This window comes from Motacilla alba, chromosome 2, assembly GCF_015832195.1.
Source record: "Motacilla alba alba isolate MOTALB_02 chromosome 2, Motacilla_alba_V1.0_pri, whole genome shotgun sequence".
Classification (NCBI taxonomy): domain Eukaryota; kingdom Metazoa; phylum Chordata; class Aves; order Passeriformes; family Motacillidae; genus Motacilla; species Motacilla alba.
The window spans coordinates 20,311,346-20,332,995 of record NC_052017.1 but is presented as its reverse complement, the minus strand read 5'-3'; the positions used below and the strand labels follow the sequence as shown (position 1 = coordinate 20,332,995).

Here is a 21,650-nt window from a genome sequence, read left to right as displayed (position 1 = left end):
CTGCAATGGGTTATTTCTATTTAGATGACATAGAGTGGCATAATCTGGAAGTCCATTACACATCCAGGGAAGGAAACCTTCCCAGAGGAAACCTGGCTCACTTACCGTCAACACGCCATAGCATCTGGAACCCACTTCTAGCATTCAGTCCATCAGAGTAAAACTCCACATGAAGGCTGGTCCCTGTAGTGCTCCCTGCCAGTGGAAGAGACTGTCCACAGAAAGTGCCTATCAGGTTGGATTGTGCATCAGGCCCATCATAGAGCTGAAATGAAATTAAAAAAAATGCCAGTGAGTAAAAAGAAGCTCCTCAATTAAGCAGCTTCCCAATGTTTTGTACAGGATTAAAAAAAAAAAAACCAAAACAGTGACACTTCTCCCACTGGCCACCCTTGCACAGCAATATGAGCTGTGGAAAGATTTGGGTAAAATGATGAGTGAATACAACGCCAATATGTCTTTAAACCTGGCTGCACACTATGTGCAGTAGGAAGGATTTGCTGTTTCTGTTTTGGTGTGTATTGGGGGTTGCTGGGGAAGAAGATAAAGGGCAAGTGGCAATGACTGAAATAGAAAAAGAGGACGTTGTGGGTCTGATTTGCCCATGCACCTAACATGCTGAGTGCCTCCAAACCCCTTGGTGACAACTCTGTTTACATCTTCATCTGTTTAAGGCTGCAACCAGGTGATATGAGGACTGCCTGGGCTTCTGATGGAGAAAATCAAGCAGAGAGAAAGAGAGAGAAAGTCAGCATCACAATGGCCTCCCAGAGTAGAGAGGACAAACTGAAAATCAGAAGTAAAGTAAATCTTCAAAAACACAAGGAGATTTCATATGTGTTTATTTATGGTTTCATAATCTCACGCTAAAATCTTGATTTGGAGGAAAACTGTACTGAGCCATGCTACTGAAATTTGATTTCCTTGTCATACTCTATGTACCGGTATTTTGACAATCAATGATCAGTCAGATATAGCCAGCCTGAAAACCATTCTGTTCTCTAAACACAGCTGAGGAATCCTCCATCCCCCTCTTAAAACATTGCCACTCTTAAAAAAAAATCCAAAATCAACCAAACAATCAAAACAACAAACTGCTAGGGAAATATTCCTGTATTTAAATATTTAAATTATGTCTCAAGGCAGTCATATACTCACAATTAAGTGAAAACACGTAATACATATTTTGATGGAGTGATAGTAGATACTTAGAGCTTTTAAAGTTCTTTACATTTGTGGTCTCCAGACAGGTTTAAATGGTATTTCAAATTCCAGTTTTGGAAGTTTTTTCAAATCCAGCAAATCACACTGAACATACCTCTGTGCTCTCACCAAATACCCCATGCCCCAGTGTCATTTTTCAGGCATGATGAATGTAATTTTTGCAAAGTTAGTAAAAATGAAACATTTTAGCTAGATTGCCTTTGATTTCAATATCAGATTGCTGGTTATTTTCAAGTTAGGACTTGCTTTATTATTTCTACCTTGGTTACTAAGATTCTTAAGGTTTAGGAAAACAGCAACCCTTGTCCTTTATTATCACTTTGTGACAGTTCATCTGATCTTTTGTCTTACAAAGCATATATTCCTAACACAACCCAGCAAATTACTGGCACAGAAACCATGTCTGAACATTCTCATTGTGCATTTTTGGCATGCTTCCTTACAGAATTTCAACAGAAACTTTTCTCTCTTCTGAAGCCATTACTGTAAAGTTGTCTCTGTGCAAGGAATAAAATCTACAATCTCTAGAAAAACAGAGAAGGTTTATTTATCTTTGCTCTCCATTCAAATCTCTTTTCCAAATATCTTTGATTCCACTAAGAATTCTGCTATGTTCAGTACTGTATAACTCATACTATGGAAATGCATTTCAGCAAATATTGATTGACCATGCTAGCTACTAATTTTCACGCATACTTTCTGGCAGACTCGCATATGAGAATAAGCCATTAACCCCCAGCCTTTCTGCTGAAGATGCTGCTCTTGCAGAATCTTCAGAAATCTCGTTACTCATTTAAAACAGAGTTGGGGCCAAGAAATCAACTTGAATGGTTTCAAATCCTCTAGCAGACAGTCTGGTTGAAATGTTTTTGGTTTTTGGTTTTGTTTTTTCTTTTTTAATTAAAAAAAAATGGAGTTAGTTCTGCCAGAAGTTAGAGTCAAATTGCAGGAATAATTCTATGGTAATATTCCATGGCTTGTTTAATAACTGGTGACCATCAGTCTAATACAATCAAAAGCTCAAAGCAAGCTAAGTGTATTGCAAATTGAGAACTATCACTTTATTTGGTATGGTTTCTCTTCGTGAAATCAGAAAAGATTGAAAGTTTCTAGTTGCAGACGCATTTCTGGTAGTGATCAGATGTGTTTGAAAATAAATATGAAATTGTCCTAAAGATTAGATGGCAATATGTTGAATATCAATCTCTGTTCTTTCCACATCTAAAATTTGAAGGACCACCTGACAGACAGATGAGCTGTCCCATGCCCAGCATTACAGTTATGACCTTCTTCCAAGCCAGTGTGAGAGCTTTACACATTCTTTCAAGGCATAAGTTCAGAAAAGTGAAATCAAGTCAGATCCAATCAGATTTTTTAATAGTACTTCCTTTGATGAATTTGTGGTGTATACTACTCATATTTCTGTGGCTTCAAGCCATGGAAATCTTACACCAGAAAAATATGAATGGTGAAGAATGAATCAATGTGGAGATCACTCTAAAGAGTAGCTAAAACTATGTCAAGATAGAAATCTACAATGTACTGTTAACTCTAGTGATTACAAATGCAAGCCCATTCTGAAGAACAATGGACTAAATCATACCTAGAAACTTCCAAATCCAAACAACACCACCAACAAAAAACAGCTTTGTGCGTCTGCTGCAATTTGATTCATCAAGAGTGTATTATTTTTATCTAAGACAGATAATGCCACATTTCTATGTCATTTCCACTGAAAACAGTCCATCAGTTTTTCTAGCCACAAAGCATGGTTACTATGGCAATCCCTTCATGCTGAGCTGCCCCGTGGGTTTGAGTTCAGAGCAGCATTTCACAGGGAATTTGAGTGCCTGGCCAGCTGTAACTCATTGAGAGAGGCAGAACCACGACTGCTAGAATTACAGCTGGGTTTTTTGAGCTGTCTTTCATTTCTAAATGAAGGGAACAGCTGTGTGTTTTCACAGGGCATTTTGAACTTCTCAAACCACCTTTTGCTCTCACACAAACACAGGCAAGAGAAACTGAAGCTGAACACAGCTCTCACGAGCCATAATTTCTCTCCTGATATCTGAGATAATGTTTCTTGTGTCAGGTCCTGCTTTGTCAGCTGTGTTATCTTAAACTGCTGCAAATTGAGGGAAGCTTCTTCTGTAGTCTATATGAGGCAAGATACTCCTTATGATTGTGCAAGAGAATTGGATTTTGGGGCAGTGTATTAGTCACTCCTGCACCATACTGACTCCAGGAACTGGTAATTTGACTCCCTTCCAGCTCCCCATTGGGAAGAAAGTGCTTGTTCCCTTTCTGTGTATATATTGGTTTTGTAATATATTTATTTGTTCAGACCTTTTAGCCTCCACCAGAAAATCCGAGCACTTCATAATACTTTTGGCAGACAATTCAACCAGCAAAGCAGGCAAACACCTGCAACACACATTCAGATCCTTAGCCTCTCCTTTTTAGCAAAGCAATTGCCCAGCAGCAAGCAGAACACTGCATTTCACTGGCCTGCAGCTGGGCACTGGGTCCAGGTGGGGGTGGGCTACGTTCAGATGAATTATTGGGCAAGGCTCAATATCTGTTAGAAGAAACTCCTTACCAGGAGTGAATAGGTTGACATGAAGGTGAAAAGGGGAGGTACCAACTCTCTAAGGGATGAATCAAGCTGTGTGACTGCCTCACAGCAAAGCGACAGCTGAAAACCATCTGCTGTACATTAGAACAGGGTTGGGAAAGCAGGACTAGCAAAAGCTGCAGGAAGGGTTTGGCTTGGGTAGCTCTCCTGGGGGACACCATGGTCACCAGCATTGCATTTTGGCTCTTCTGACTCTTCAGCCTGGAAATATGTCACTAACACCAATAATGTTGCCCTGGAGGCCACAGCTGTTCGCTTCTCTTTGGAGGAGCAAAGCAAAAGGGCATGACCTGTGTCACAGAAAAGCTCATTACCAGAACTGGAGCAGGGGCTCAAGGACTGAGCTGACTGGAAAATAAGGTTTCCTCTACTTGGAAGAAATAAAGATCTATAAAAAATGGGGAAAATAACCTTGGAATGTGTTCCGTTTGGACGTACTCGAGGTAGGGACAATTTTCTAGCCGACTGCCTTGTCAAGCTTACTCTGTCTTGCAAAAGTGAGCCTTTCAGATTGGTAGTAAGACTCCATCTGTTCAGTTTTCCTGGCAGAAGACTAGGGGGTGGGGAGCAGGGAAGTGGGGGGGAGGGATTGTTAAGGCAAAATATCAGTTTTCTCCTGGAGAATGTTATTTCTATGAAAAGGCATGGTTTGTTGTTTTTTTTTTTCACCAGGAAAAACATTGCAGAGGAAAAGCCCATGCCTAATCAGCTCTGGAAAAAAGCTGCTTATATACACTAGTTAGTCATAACTAATGGTCTTGATCAAGAGGTGATAGTCTTCAAAAACAAACTTTCAGTTTTATATGAGGGGAAAACCTATCCTATGAATGCTGATATGTTTCCTATTCATATCCTATGAATACTAGTTCTCCTTCATTGTACTGTAAATAATCCTGTCATCAGATGTCACGAATTCATCATAATAATGAGCAATTACAGTAAGAATTGTCTCCAACTGAGTCTTGAAACAAACTATTTGCTGTCAGAAAACCTTGATACAGGGACCAGCAGCAACAGTCCTGGGCTCTATTTGCAGAACTCAGGAAAGGAGGCGTTGCCTTGGATCAGACCAAGAGAGCCATGAGTGACCCACCCTCTAGGGCAGTCTGACACACGCAAGTGCCCCCTTCCTCTTAGAACTGGGAAAGCTGATATGGGATTGTTTGAAACTAAACACCAGAGGCAGTGATTACAGGTTTCTGAATAGCTCTTCCTGAAAGGAAATGAAAGGAAAAGAAATTTCGGAAAGGAAATTTTGATGGCATTGCCACAAATACATTACCAGAAAACAAAAAGAAGCAAAAACCTGACAATATAATCCTCATCCAAGTAACAGAATGCACTCTAAAGAGAGATCACCATTAATGGTTAAAACAAGAATTAACACAAACAAAAATAATTAATTTCCAAGCAACACATTTCCTTTTAGAAGGGTAGAGAGCAAACTTAAGAACCTGCAGATCTGTCAGCCAGCGGAAAATCCAAACAAATTAAAGCTCCAGGATGTGGTCCAATGTGCTAGCTAAGCACCAAATGACATTGTTTCACAGAAACAAAGGCAGTTCAAGACTTTGACTGACTGACTGCATGGAGCCTTGACACTTCTGCACAAACAGGAGAACAAAATAAGGTTATGTTTGTGCTTGGATGATGGTAAGAGTCACAATTGCCACTAGGAAAAGGCCCTCCTTAGGAACTTGTTCTAACTAATATTTTAATATGATTAAACATGTTTATACCCTATGATGAAAATTCCTGCTCTGACCACCATATGCACCTTTCTTGTCTCCACACAATGATACATTTTCACTAATGAACCATTTTATTCTATAGTACAATGGAATTTGACATCGGGCATCACTTAGACATGTAGGCATACTAGTTAATCTTGCTGGGATTTATCTAACATATGGAAATAAAGAAATGAATGCCTATTTTTTAAATAGTAAGACTTTTATCTGAGTCTACATTTTATCTTATAACCTGAGACTAAAATAATCAGAGCCCTTTGAAAATTTTGAGCAACTTTGAAGTCAACATTAGACTGGAGTGATTTTTTTAAAAGTAGTTTTTCACCTCTTGCATTAGCACTTACTTCCTTCTTAAAGAAAAAGAAGATTTTTAACTACAGTCATATCTGCTCATTCCTGTCTTTCTAGGGAAGGTTTATTTCTTAAAATTATATGAAACCAGGTTTCATATAATTTTGCTAAACTTTGTTAGCAATTAATGAATTATAAGAATGTAAGAAATGCAGGGTGTATCTTTGGATTAAATTCTAAAATTGGTTTAGATACAGGAGTAGGAAATAACTGCTGAAGAAAGGAATGCCTAGGAGACATCCACCTAGCCAGTACATCCCAAAATCTGCACTCACAACCTTACTTGTTCAGCATGCCATTCTAAATCTCCAAAGCTCTATCGGGAAGGCATCTCCTCCCAATCAGCATGCTGTTGTGGACAGAATCCAGATGGGTCCCTAAAGTGTCTCTGCAGCTTTTGCTGACCAAGGGACTGCCTGGGGATCCATGCCTTTGTGGCAATGGGATCACATTCCTGGTGATGAGGCTGTTGCTATTTTGGTCGAGTGCCTGCTGTCCTCAAAGCAGAAACTGAGGCGGTTCCTCTGCAGCGAGAATCCCCTCGTGGTGGAGGGAGCAGGACTGCTTTTGAGCTTGGGACAATAATATTTCCAAAGTTACTCTTCAGCAGAAATCTGTGTGAAAAGCTCCCTACAAAGGGAGGGGCTGTGCCTCAGGGGGTGGAGAAGCGTGCCTGCTCTGAAAAACCCAGGGTAGCCTGAGCAGTTTGCAGTTCTGACTGGGGCCAGGGCTGTGCTTCTCCTCCTGTGCTTTGCCAGCCCAGATGAACTGAACTGTAAGGGGAAGGAACATCACACTGACACCATAAAGGGCTAGAGAGGGCAGGAAGGTCGCTGGGAATCCCCCCTCATTTGAGAAAATTTTTATCATGCATATCTATGGACACTATGGAGAGTTGCAGCTTGGTGTCAGCAAATGGAGACAGAAAAAAAGGGAAATATTCCTGCCTCGTAGGCTTTCAGGCTGGCTCATGGGAACAGTGCAGGGGGTGCACATGACCTTCCACAAAATCCAGTGTGGTTTTTGTGAGCTGTCTGGGGTCTTCCCTTTGGTGAAGGGAATCTTTGACTGATTTAAATGGAGTTTCTCCAGCCCAGCCACAACGTAACCTTTTTATTGCAATGCCTGTGCTGGCTGTGATAAGCAGACAGACTCACAGATAACGGCCAGGCTTTCCAGCAAAATCTAGAATACAGAAGAACAAAGGAAACAAGAATCCAGCTGCAACTAGATGGGTCCCAAATATTCTTTCTCCAACAAGGGGCGTGCACGCTACCATCATGTGGTGGTATTTCACAGGCATTTCATTGTAGCATGCTTTTTTTCTGAAGGAACAGGCCAAATCACATTGCTATGAGCTGGCAGGGTGTGGAAAACGCCAAGTCCATGAGGGTCTGACTCACTTTGAGAGTCCAAAAGAGGAGTCTGTGCTGGCTTCACTTGTGCTTCTTGTCATCTGAGGTTTCTGTAGGCACCAGGCAGCCCTGTCATCACTACAAATTTAGCTGTTGTGAGGGGTCGGGGGTTTTGTGTGCATTTGTAATTTTGCTTCTACGTAACCTTTCAAACAGCAGAGCCAAAGTGTACTTTGATTCTGGCAATGCAGGCAATTCGAAAAACAAAAAAATTGGAGTGCTGAGCTGGTCCTGTTTACGGTGGACAGCTTTTTGGCCTGACAGTCTCCTTTTAAATATCCAGATCTCTCACTGAAAATCAGTGCATGGGCTAAGACTTGATTGTATACCAATGGTGGAGCCTGGCATAGAAACCTGAGAATTGTCACTTTTATCCTTACAGTCTTACACTGAAGGATTTCTTCTGGAGGCCCATAACCCCCTGAAGGAATTCAGGGATGTGCTGTTGTGCTGCCAGCTCGCATGGTAATATGTTAATGGATACCACTGCAGCGGGGCCAGCAGGCTGTGATTTGATGTCTGGGTACAGGACCTGGGTGGGTGTATTTCATACATCATCTGCTTCTCCAGGGAGATGTCCTACCAGTGACATTTTGTAAATCAATGCATGGCCATAAGAAAAGCCATTCCCTGTGCTTGAGGAATTCCTGCAGCACTTTAGAAAGACACACTCATAAATAAAATGTAATAATGGTAATTTCTTAATATAGTTTAAGCATATTTAATAATTGCAAGAGGGAGTAAAACTAGAAACAGGATATTTTTATGTTAAGCTAATAAAAAAAGAGGATGACCAGATGAGTGTGAGCAACAATTATCTAATGCAGTATTCCCAGATGGAGAAAAAGGATATTATAGTACATCCCTGGAATGCTACTGTGGTTTAAAAAAGGAGGGAAAAAAGACATATCCTGCTACCACCAGAAGGAAATGAAACAGTTCTCAGGAGCAGATGCCATATTAATTACTGTATTCATTCAATAATATTCCTCATATAATCATGCAATGGCATTTTAACCACTTTGATCCCAGTTCTGAAAGAGTCTGGGCTGCTTAAGCACACTGACAGTAAGCAAGCAAGGCAGTGCTCTGGTCCAAAGTGGAGCTCTGTCCTGGCTTGCAGCAGAAGAAATGCATTTGTTGTTATCAGGCAGTTGTTTGCCCTCATAGGATGTTCTTTTGCATTAACCCAATGATAATTCCAACATTGACCGTAGATACACAGACCAAAGGGGTGAAACTTGGACAGAGAGCTCTGAAATTTGTCTTGCTGCCTGACACATTTTTTCTATCTGTTTATCAGGCTACTGGCATCTTGAAAAAGGCTGGGCAAGGTCTGCCCTTGTCCTGGTTCTGGCCAGGACAGGACAGGGTTAATTTTTTGCAGTTGGTGGGAGAGGGCATGGCCAGGACACAGGACTTGTTTTGTACCACATCATTCATTGCCGGGGCAGGGCCAGGGCCAGGAAAAAGGGGCTCCTTCTGGCCTAGAAAACCTGGCAGAGGGAGCTGTCTAGTATTGTCTGTTAGAGTTTGGGGTCTTTTTTGCCTGTATGAATAATTTATTTTCCTACACTCTCTGTCATTAATCTTGTTGCTGATACTGTTAATTTTCTAATGTCAACTCTTGATCTTTGCCTTTTGTGCCTCTGGTTGGAGGGGGAGAGGGGAGCAGTGCATGGCTTTTGTGGGAGTACTGAATTGGAGAATATCATTCCTAATCTGTGACATCCCTGTAATTAATAAAAGCAGGTGCTAAACAGACTGGACTGCAAGGGACAGTAGTACTTTCTCAGCAGAAGAACACAGAGGGATATTGTGACTGAAAGACAGAATGATCAGTGGGTTTCAAATAATATTTTTCTTGTATAAAGAAGGAGCACATGTCAGTTCTACAGCAGGACTCTGATCTTAAGGGCAAAACCCTGATATTCCTCCTACTTTGCCTCCCAGAGATTATGTTTTGCCATCCTAAATAAGAAAGTAATTCAACATTAAGGATGGGGAATTAAATATATGCTTGTTCAGCTAATAATGTGATGAATGTAGAGGAAAGAATGACATTTCTATGTCGTTGCCTGCAATATCTCACTAGTTACAGCCCCATGACTCCTCTAGAAAGACTAATGTCAGGTTATTTAGCCAAGGCACAGCAAGCAATATAAGTTAAAGACCATCCAATCTAATTACAGTTAGTGTAGCATCACCAGTAAACATTCTGCTATTTGATATATCTTGTATCTTATTATTGTCACTTCTGTACACGTCTTTATCAGAAGCAATTAATCTCATATTCTTGCAACTTCACTGCAAAACTCCTTCCAAAATGTCACACATCCTATGAGCATTACTAGTGATGAGCCAACATCCTCTGACAGGACATGAAACACTGCACAGTGCTCATTTGCTGGGTGAGTGCTCATATGAGATTCATCTTAGAGACTGACATAATAAAAAACTGCAGTTTTGCTTCCCTCCCACATTGCCCCTTCTCAGTTTCTGGCTCCTACACACAGAGGCAGAGAATTGCCCCAAAGTCAGAAGAACAGAGTCTTTCCCTTCCTACTTGACACAGGTATAAATAGTTGTATGTGCTAAAGTGGTAGAGATGCAGGTCCCACCCAGACCAGACTAAGCTGGAGCCACCCAGTGCTCCGTGCAGAAAGAGAATGCTGCTCACCATGAGTAACACCTGCCAGCTGGTGGAATGGTGGCTAGCTCATAAGAAGCCTCCCATGATCAAAGGAGAAAAGGAAATAGGTAACACAATAAACAGCTGACTTCTCATTGTACAGATGTGACTGAATTTCAGCCTGGAAGAACCATGCACTGTTCTTGTACTTACTCGTACTCACTGGACAGCTGACTATATTTTTCCTGCCCTTAATGTGAAACAGTTATTTGCTCTATGGCATGATAATATCGTTGGTAACTGAAAATCACTAGGAATACCCATGTGTAGAAATTTTTGGTTTTTGACATTACACGTATAACTTCTGACTCACATGTGGACTAAGCCAGGGAGCAAATAGCTAATTAACTGTGTATATCTGACTGAATTAGTCATGAGGCAAAATGCTCTTTTTATGTGGGTTTGGGTCAGAGTGTCAGTCATAATTAAACACAAAGCTGAAGAGCAGGCCCTTTTCCAGTATAAAGACTGGGACCAAAAAGCATTTTGTTCAGCAAGCAAGGTTCAGCAGTACTCCGGAAAACAGCTTGCTCAGGCTAGCTGTCCCCACCCCACCAAGCACCATGATTTTCTCCCTTCAGAATTCAGCAAGATTTCAAAAAAAAATAGAGCTTTAGTTTGAGACTATAAAAATATGTCCACATGTCCATAAATCTGTTTCTCACACTAACTTTTAAAAACAGCTTTATTACTTCTGGGGTTTTTTTTGCAACTGCCATTTCTTGACTGTAGTTTGCTAAAGCGGGTCATGTTTCTGCCGTAACACCTCTGCAACATTTAGTCTTGTCCTTTTGCATCGCACACCACTTTTCCTTACTCCTTCTGCCACTACAGCTGTGATCATCAGCTTATCCATGCTAACAGCTAACTCTTGTCCTTCCTGTCCCCAGCCTCCCAGCAAGTAGGAGGAGATATTGTCACCCAGCCTGCCATCTGCCAGCTGCCATGGAGCAGCATGCTGCTGCTGTCAGAGCTGCCACAGAGCTAAGAAGACAAAGGGAGTGTTGCTGTCTGCTCAGGTAAGTGCCTGGGGTGGGAGAGCTGCTGCCAAAACAAGATGGGGGAAGGGACCCTTAAAAGCTCCCAGGGAAAAGAGCACTTGATCAGCACCAGTGGCCACTCTGGTTCATGAGCATAGATAGCTACATGGGAAGTGTCTGAGCAGCAGGTTCCCATTTCCTTCAAGAAAATGGTGAGGGACTGTGGTGTATGGTCCCTGCTTCACCTACTTAGATTACAGTGAACATGTTTATGTCTCTGTTATACCCAGAGTGATCATCAGATCTTTCCCCTCTTAGACCTTGCTGAAAAAAAGGAATCTCAAAAATGACACATGGCAGAATAGTAATTAAGCTGTTCATTCAGTTAAGCTGAATGGCCGTGACGTTTCTTTTAATTATCCTTTTTTTCCTATTTGCAGCAGTGTCAGATTCCACATGAATTTAAAACAGAAAAGTCCCAAATATCCGCAGTTTTCTTCAAAAGTGAACTGTACCCTTGTTGGAGATGATTCCCCCTTTCCCCTACACTGCAGCACATTCCCAGCCTTGCCAATACATTCCCCTTTCGCAAGATGCAGGGTGGGAGCAAAAACTATTCAATTCCCTGGCTGGTTCAACCTCCTTCTCTTTTTACACTATGGCACATATTTGTGCAGCATGCAACAACCAAATGAGAACAACTTTTCCAAGTGGTGTTTCTTAATGGCATTTGGAGAAAGATTTGTAAGTAACATTACATGAATTGTGAATAAAAGCCTCCTTAACACACTTCCATGACTTTATTTTTTCCCTTGTTTTCTCTGTTTTATCCCTCTTTCAGTCTGTATTTTCTTTGATTGAAAGCACTGAAAAATTGTTAAGCAAAGAGTGCTCCTGTCTCCTTACTCTCTCCAATATGTTTTATTTCTGTTCTTTTAAGTGCTTTGGATCAGATCCTTGCCCCTGGCATTATTCCTCCCATCCTTGACTTATGTCTACAATAGTGAATCTGGCAAGTTCCTTGCTCCTCACAGGCTGGCTACTGTGTGCAGGGTTCCTGCTTTCCATGGGTCAAGGCTTTAGGCATCTTGAGACTTGCACTGGCCTCTCCACTTGGCTCCAGTGTTTCTTTTTCAGCCTCTCACAAAAACAAACCAGGGCTTAAAAGTCAGTTCTCAATACAGTGCTCCCTTGTTTATTTTCTTTATATGTCTATTCTTTCTTTCCATTCCTGGCCACAAAGAGAAGAAAGCTGGAAGAACATCACTTTTGCCAATTTACTACCAATTTTGAGCTGTGAAAGCTGCCACAGTAACGAGGTAGAGGGAGTGAGGGAGGACATCTACAAGGAACAGATTAGGCCATCAACCAGTCTGCTGCTGAACCTTCTGCAATACCTGGGCGTAAATATCCCCAGAAATACAGGTACTATTCCACAGTCCTCTCCCTGGCTGTAAGTAGTCTTCTCTAAATTACAGCTCCTCTTGTGCAAAACCCTAAGTAGAGCACAGGGGCCGTGTGCTGGCATCCTGTACAAGGGTGAGATCTGAAGGATGAATTAGTCCAGCAAAACAGCAAAATTGTAGGCAGGAGATTATAATCCACAGTATAGAGTGTACATGACTACCCTTTATATCCTACAGTACTAAATACAAAATTTAGAGAAAGTAACTTTTCAGTTTTCTGAGAAAATTTTGAGAAAACTTTTTTTTTTGAGGAAATTAAAATAAAGGGTACTTGGTTTTAGATTGACTCTATGGTTTCATTTGCCTAAAAATGTCACATTTTGTTTGTGAGTGCATTCATTTTCTTTTAGTCCCTTTAAAGATGCAGATAAATTATGTGAAGTATAAACAAGAGACACAGGAACTCTCCCTTTAAAAATGTAGACATTTATCAAAGTTTTTGAACATTCCTCATTCCTCCTCCGATAAAAACAAAAGGAAAATAATTGGGTTCACTGCCTTTTTGCAATCCCCTTACTAATCTCAGGATTCCCCTTTCTTTGCATGAAGCTGGAATCACAACATCTCACCTTGCCCATAAAAGCCAGTGCATCTAATCCAAGGTGGAAGTTAGACTGAAGCAACCTAGGCACCTGCAGAGTGATTCCTCCTCTCCGAGGCACATGCCTGTTTGAGGTAGCAATGCTTCACTCCCTACTGATCACTGAGGAAACAGGGTTAAATAGTGTGGATTTAACACTTGAGCTTTAATGGTTAAATTTAGATAAGATAAATTTCCCCTTGCTCTTCTGCAATCTTATTATTTTTCTTTTTTGTTAAAGACTTGATTTTGTTTCTAGAATCTGAGCACCTACCTTCAAGAAGTCACGATCACAGTCAGATCCATCTTCTACATCAAAGGCTGTGAAGCTATAGTTGAGAGTGTTCCCCTTGGTGGTTTGGATAGTCCAGGTGCAGTGCTCATTTAATGGGTAATTATTTGGATAATTTAAACTTTCCAATATGCCATGGCTACGATTAACAGTCAGCACTTCATGACAAACTGAAAAAACAAAGTGGTTATAGATAATTTTTGTTCAGTGTTATTAATCCAATATCTCAAAAATTCCTAGTTGAAGTTAGTGATAGCATTACAAGGTGAGAAATATTTTTTTTCAGATTAGAGAAGCCATGCACAAAGAGAATGGTGACCTCTTAAAGAACATATTGTATATGTTTCAACCAAAATTCCAACTATTCAAACTTGCATCTTTCAGCATTATTATGACCTTCTTTTCTGACACTTGCAAACCCATCAGTACCTATTTTTGAACATACATATTTTTGGCCAGTCTTCTTTAAGTCTAAATACATGGGTATTCATGAAACACATTTTCTTTTTTTTTTTTTTTTTAACTAATCCTGGGAATGTACCCTGTGATTTGAAACAATTTGGGGAGGTGCTCAACAAATATTGACAAATAGATAGAAGTGATTTATTTCTGCTAACTAGGAAAAAATTATGCTCCCTGGCTAAAAAAACTAATGGAAAGTACACTACTATTATTGGGCTTTCTAGCCCCAGGAAGAGAATGTGATAATGAAATTAAAAAAAAAAAAAAAGCCACGATTTTCCTTGTGAGACATTCAATAGCATTCTAGCATAAGGACTGGCCATTCACCTTCAATAATAAGAGCTTTCCTTGAAGTGCAGAGAAAATGAAAATAAACTAAACTAGATAAAGAACAAAATTACCATTATGGCATTAGGTCAGTGAGTCTCATTTTCCTGTATCCACCTTTCCCTAAAGACAAAAAATATCAGTGTGGGCAATCCCTTGTCTGGAGAGAGCATACAATGTGTATTGGGAGCAGAGCAGTGTAATTAATGCCCAGGGAAGCGGGCACAGGCAGGGAGCAGACCAGGCTGGTTGGTTTGTGCAGCAAATCTGCAGTGTTTGAACAGCAGAAATAGCTGAGATTCACTTGCATGACTGTTCACCACGGAGAGTACACCTACCGCCTGCATATTTTATTTATTCTATCCAAACGATTTAAAGGTCTGAGTTTTCAGTATTTCAAAATGCTTGGGATACAGCTGAAGGTCAGGGTCAGGTGGAGTGGAGTGGAGCTTGCCTGCAAAGCTATTCTGAAGCATATGACTTTTTGAAAGGGCAGGACAAAGCACAAAATGGGTTTTGAAGAATGCAAGACAGGTAAAATCTGCTACCCCCTTCCAAAGGGATTTTATTAGAAACATGTCAGGCACAGAGGTGCCTTTGAATGGTAACTTGATACCATGTTTTCCTTTGCAACGTTTTCCAATTAATCATTACATTTCTTTCATGTACATGTAAATGTATCTGGTATCTAAGCATCCTTATTTTACAACATACTGCCTACATAATTTTAGCTTTTGGGCAAGCCATTAAAAGCTTTCTCTGATGCATCTTCAGGAATTAAATATGAATGTAAATCACATTATCTGATAGCTCAGGTTCTACATCTGAGTGCTTTGAAAGTGCTCTTTCTGTTTAATTAATGAAAGGCAGAGGGAACCTTTTCTAATATATCCTCTTGACATTGCAGTCTGAAAAGTACATGGTAGTGATATCTGTAAGGAATGAGGGAGCCAAGGCTTCCTCCCTCTTCTAATTACTACACGTGTCACACGTGGATGAATAGCTCTGTTTTTTTGTAATCCATTTACTATTGTCCAAAGGACAGCTTCACATCTATAAACCTATAACAATCCTTGTCACTTGGGCAGGTCGTATTTAGAGGGCACAAATATGCTTGCAAATCACTTTGTATGTTATGAAATTACATATTTTCCAATATGCATTTAACTGTTAAAAATATAAAGTGTATAAAGAGAAAAGTAAAGACCAGGACTATATTCAGATTATGATTGAGAATAAAATAACTTTGTCATGTGTCTTCTTGTATATTTCTCCAAATGCTATTATTCTGATATTTCTGGGGTATTACTATTTTACAAAAAACATGTTTGCAAGAAAAGTATTACCCTTACCACAAGATATTAAAAATGAAGCTTTATAAAATGTTCCCAATAGGCTAAATTATGCCAAGCACCCACAATGATGCAGTCTGGCTGACAGAAACTCAATTATCCTTTGTCATCCTTCCTCAAAAGCAGCTCTAAGATCAGAGAATATTAGTATATCTGCCTTTTCTTTTAAAAATTCAGGAGCCTGAAGGAGCAGAAGAGCAAGAACTGTCAAATCTACTCTGTTATGGACTTCCAGCATTTGTTATTCTGAGTGAATCTGGAGTGGCATATGCCACTGGTGCAGGTAATGGAAATAGAGCCACCTTACTAGCTTTCTCCTAAGGAGGAGATAATCTCCTTCACAGGTAGATGGGCAGATAATTTTTAGGTCTCTGTGTTCTGTAAGCGTACCAGAATAGAAAATCTGGGTTGTTGGTATGCTCTGTAGATTTTGCTGTGCTGATAAATATGTAAGATCATGGGCTGCGAGCAGTTTCACAGACAAGAGCTGTAGAAAATTCTCCTCTTCCTTTACTTACCCTGTTTGTATTTGGCTAAGAAACCTCCACCTTGCAGGCTGTTGTCTGTCCTTAGTTTTATGTACACACTGTCTCCACTGGAATGGATGGTTTGTGGTATCTGATCTCCACAAAATTTACCTAGCTGTCTAGCATTGCTGCTGTTGCCATCATAAATCTAAAAATGACACCAAAAACAAAAAAGAAAAATAAAAATATAATAAAGCTGATGACATTACAAGTGTGATTAATTCCCCCCTGACAAATGTCTGCTTTGGGAAATGTTACTGGTACACAAGAGGTTAAGTTCCATTTCTGCTCAGAGGAAGCCTGGCAGGCATTTCAGAAACAAGCAAAAACAGGAAGCCAGTAACAGAATACTAGTGAGTTTTTAGGGGCTTAGTCACCAAGAGGGGAACACAGCACTCCATTTCAATTTCATTAGAAATATTCAAATAATTTATGGAACAATTCAAAGATGAAATTTGGTATTAACAGTATGGTTATTGACAGCATTGTGCTTTGTTCCACATAACTTACTAAGAAAGAATACTAAGGCCTTGGTTCAAAACACAGAAAATTTAAAAGATAAAGACAGATTCTTGTTTCTATCTATCAAATTTTTTCTATCTAGACATAAACGCTTTTCTTACCAGCAGCTACACAGACACTGCTGCCTTGCCTCTCATGACTCCGTGAGATGAAGGGAGCACATCAACATGGAGCTTTCCTATTCTGAGTCTGTTCACTTGGGACCATTTGAAAACCAAGGCCCTGTGTTTTTCCTGGCCTTTGTACTCAGCACACTCCTCTGCCTCCTGTGGAGCAAAGTGTCCCAGGGCACCTACCGCAAGGTAATCAAAGCTGCACTTCTGGTGATGTTCTAGATGGAACTGCTCAAACTGGATTTCAAACGGACTTCCTCGGCTTCCTTTGAGCAGCCAGTAGCACTCTGAATTGTGGTAATATGGCATAGGGTAGTTGGGAGACATGAGGATGCCAGAAGCTGTTGTCAAAGTTCCACCACAACCTGAAAATAGCAGAGAAAGCAAAGCAATGTTTAACAACTAGAGGAGGGGAGAATTAAACCTGGCGTGTGCGATTCTCACTACTGATCTCCTTGACATGCCCTGAACTTCTTCAGTAATGCCCCAAAAATCTGCATCCAGCCATCAATGTTGGAAGCAGAAGACAGCCCATAGCAAACTATCTAACTTGAAGGGTGGTTCTGATAGAAAAATAACAGAAATTAGAAACCTCTTCATTAAATTCTTAATTACTGCTTTCCTAAACATAAGAGAAAATTGAAGCTACTTCATATCTAGGGAATAGTATGCTCTTTTCTGTAGTAAAAAAGAAAGCCCAAGGTTCAAGAAATATCTTCGTTCTTAACAGCCTGCACACATGTCACTATATAATTAGCAGATAGACTTTAGAATATTGGAAACAGAAAAATTGAGGGGGAAAAAAGTGAGAAATTAAACACAAAGAAAAGAGCAAAAATAAGGTGTGTAAAATAGTTCTATACTTGATGCAGTCATTTTACCTGCTGAGGTACCATCCCACTCTGCTGAAAATCCCTTTCTTGTGCCAAATACGTCACTTACAAACTTTATCCACAGCTTGTTACCATGAGAGATTATAACAGGAGGCAGGTCTGTACCACAGTATTTTCCCAGAGGAGGAGAAGTTTCATAGCCTCCATCTCTAGAATGGTAAAGAAGAAAAACCTTTGGTCAAAGAGAGATACCATGAGAAATGCTAGCAAATAAAAAATCTTGTGATTCTTTCAGTCCTGGGAAAGACTTATCCTGGCTCTTCATCTTCAGCAGAAACACTGCTACCAAATATTGAGTCTTGCTGCTTGCAGTAATAAGCCCTACCACAACCACCTGCTTGCTGGGCATGTCACTCTCTCATCTCAGCAGCCTGAGTGTGTCAACACAATGACATGCTTGAGAAGTGTCTCAGGTAGACTGTATTCTCTATATTATACAAGGTGACAGTCATTGGGGAAGCCAAAGGTAATCTTCAAATTTGAAGTAGTAATTTTCTCACTCCTCACTCTTTAGCCTGGTGCAAACCTAGATGAGCTGACTTATTTTTAAAAAAAACATGTTTATTTGCCACGATACAAATGGGAATTCATTCCTGAATTAATTTCACTGATGTGATGCATGTTTTGAAATATTTTCTTAATCTTCAGAATTGGTTCTACAACCACTTATTTTCCTGTTTATAAATTAAGTAATTATTCCAGTCCATATTTCCATAACATTTTTTAATACTTTAATCAGGATTCACAGCTAAGGTTCTGTTTTGTCTCCTGCACATGCCTTATGGGAATAAAAAAGAGGGTGACAACCTGCTTATCAATTCCTTCCTGACCCCATCTTTAAGCATTTTCATACTACAATCAACCTACAGGTCAGTAGGACAATAACAGATTATTTATACCTATTTATGGTGTGATCTTCCTATGATGCTTTTTAAGTGGACAGTAGTACTTTCAATTGCATATTCACAGGTTTACAGCTGCTTTTGAGAAAAATTTCTACTTAGCCTTTGCCACTCTGTTTTCTTGTCATCCTAGCTTAAACTGCTTTCTGCTGTCTCATGTTACTGGCAGTTGAAGAAATGTGCCAGAACCTCCCCTGACTTGCATCTTGGCCTCTGCAGCTGGGGTCAGATGAACAATTTTCTTAGTTGACTAAATGCAGTTTATCAGAGGACACCTCAGGACAAGAAATGAGTAGCACTTCACCTAAGACTTGTGTAGCTACCCCATTTAACTGTATCAGGTTTGAAGAGGCATTCTAAAAATCCAGTTATGGCAGTAGCAATGTGCTGAGTTGCACTTAGAATGTTCTGTGCATATCTCAGAACCTGTTTAATGCTTCACAGTGAAACCTAAGTTAGATTTATGCTATAAATAAATGTTTTCAGTCCCTAAGGTCAAAAAGTGGAAAAAAAATCACTTTTGGGTCACCCCAAATTAAAGTGTTAATTGTTAAAATAAAGTTAGATTTAATTTAATCTCAGATTGTTTTTCTAAAAAGAAAAAAAATGAAATTCTCTACTTAGAAAATATTGAGAAAGCTTTTCAGGTTTTTATAACTTTCTCCAGTTGGTATGTACAGCTGAAAAAACCCAGCTAATTCGGATGGAATTCTGAATCTCAATACTTCAACTCCAGCAAGCAGATTTTTGTTTGATTTTAAAAAGCAGATACTATTTACCAAGGAATAACCCATACAGAATATCTGCTATAACGTTCAGGATGAGCTTTATCATGGTGCTCAGTGAGGTAATGGAAACTCTTAGCATGCTCAGACTGAAAAAACACACTGCATTCTTCAGATGTGGTTCACCCAGAGAGCTGGCTCACAAGGACAGGATTGGGTGCACCAACACTGCAAATTGCAAATCCATCTGCAGCCACACAGCAGAAAGGATTTGCACTTGGTGCTGCTGAACTGTGAGCAGGTAACCTTCCTGCAAATATTCCTTTCTTCTATTTGTCTATGTCCTGTAAAATTTCCTAGAAATCACTAGGTTGGTATCCTAAGTTTAATGATGATGCCAGTATAGAAAAATATAGCAGATTATTTACATGGTCCTCTTGTTACCTTCTAGAGTAGCTACTGTCTAAACACTATAAACATAAAACAGAATATAGACTATAGAATATAGACTATAGACTCTAGACTATAGAATACAGAATAGTTTGGGTTTGGAATAGTTTGGAATAGTTTGGAAAGGGCATTAAGGGTCATCTATGTCATCCAACTCTGAAAGGAACAGGGACATCTTCAAATAGATCAGGTTGCTCAGAGCCTTGTCCAGCCTGACCCTGAACATTTCCAAGGATAGGACATTAGCTACTTCTGTGGGCAACCTGTTCCAGTGCCTTACTACCCTCATTGTAAAAAGTTTCTTCTGAATAATCCAAACTTTCTCAGCCTGTCTTCATATTAGAGTGCTCCAGCCCTCTGATTGTCTTCATGGTCCTGCTTTGAACTTGCTCCAAGAGGTCCATGTCCTTATACTGGGAGCCCCAGAGCTGGATGCAGCATTCCAGGTGGGGTTTCTCTCACCTGGGCAGAGCAGAGGGGCAGAACCACCTCTCTTGGCCTGCTGCCCATGCTGCTTTTGATGCAGCCTAGGATACGGTTGGCTTTCTGGGCTGCAAGGGCACATTGCCAGATTCTCTGATTTTTCATCCACCAGCACCCTGACTACTCTCACCTCGGGCTGCTCTTGATCTGTTCACTCCCAGCCTGTATTGATACTGAGAGTTGCTCCAAACCAGGAGCAGGACCTTGTACTTGGCCTTGTGGAAGCTCATGAGGTTCACATGGGCCAATTGGTCAAGCTTATCTAGGTCCCTCTGGATGGCATCGCGTCCTTAGGTGTGTCAGCTGCACCCTTCAGCTTGATGTCATCTGCAATCTTGCTGCTGAGGGTGCATTTGATCCCACTGTCTATGTCATTAATGGAGATATTAAATAAGTCTGATCCCAGAACAAACCCCAGAGGGATCATTTGTCAGAGATCTCATATGCACATCAAGCCGCTGACCACTATCCTCTGGATGTGACAATCCAATCAACTCCTCATCTTCCAAACCATCCCCCCATCCAATCTATCACTCCAGTTTAGTGAGAAGAATGTTGTGGGGGACTATGTCAAAAGCTTTACAGAAGTTCACACAGATGACATCTGCAGCTGCTCATTCATCCACTGATGTATTCATTCCATCACAGAGGGCCACTGGGTTGGTCCAAGAATGCCCTTGGTGAAATCATACTGGCTGTCTACAGCCACCTCCTTGTCTTCCCTGTGCCTTAGCAGAGCTTCTAGGAGGATCTGTTCCATGATATTCCCAGGCACAGAGGTGAGGCAGACAGGTCAAGAGTTCCCAGGGTCCTCTTTTCTACCCTTTTTAAGAATGGGTACAATGGTTTCTCCTTTTCCAGTCACCTGGAACTTCACCTGACTGACATGAACTTTCAAATAACATGGAGAATATGTAACAAAACAGACAATAAAACTCCTTGTTTCTGCACTAAGGAAAACAACCCAAATGCAGTGCATGAGAACACAGTCCACACACTCCACTTGCTCTCAGAACTGGAATTTATCAAGTGGGAAAGGTGACAACAGGGCAGGATGAGAGCAGGGAAAAGTAGCCTTTAAAGCTCTCTGGTATGTCCTTTTCCCACATTGACAGGAAGAGATATAGTTAAGAATAAAGATTCTGAACATGCTTAAGTGGGTTTGGACAACGTACAAATCAGTACTAAGGACAAGAGAAATAATTAGCCTTGCCTGATTTCTACATAATCCTCTGTGCAGCGCCTATTCCCTTCCAAGGTGAAGTCGGTGAAGTTGAGCACGATCTGTCTGTTCATTGCCACTGAGATGGTGTAGATGCACTCAGTCCGCACAGGGTAGTTACTGGGGTAGTTGGGAGATGTTAGCACACCAGTGTCAGCTGTGTAGTTGTGCGAGCAAACTTTAAAAAGAAAAGAAACAAAGATGAATTAATGTCATATGTCTGCTAAATTAACAGGAAATTTCTATTTTCAACAGGCAGAGGAGCAAACATCCTGTGTTCCTGTGC

The 21,650-nt window shown here is 40.5% G+C and overlaps 1 protein-coding gene across 1 annotated transcript in view; it reads right to left on the bottom strand.

Moving 5' to 3' along the window:
• CUBN (cubilin) overlaps positions 1–21,650 on the bottom strand; it is a 142,694-nt gene that overhangs the window by 85,439 nt on the left and 35,605 nt on the right. Inside the window, exons 23-28 of the mRNA XM_038127092.1 lie at positions 21,356–21,542; positions 17,571–17,731; positions 16,873–17,054; positions 16,046–16,202; positions 13,369–13,556; positions 106–265 (exon numbers count right to left, since the gene is read on the bottom strand). Of these exons, the coding sequence (XP_037983020.1) occupies positions 106–265; positions 13,369–13,556; positions 16,046–16,202; positions 16,873–17,054; positions 17,571–17,731; positions 21,356–21,542 (1,035 nt within the window). The remainder of the gene's footprint in view (positions 1–105; positions 266–13,368; positions 13,557–16,045; positions 16,203–16,872; positions 17,055–17,570; positions 17,732–21,355; positions 21,543–21,650) is intronic.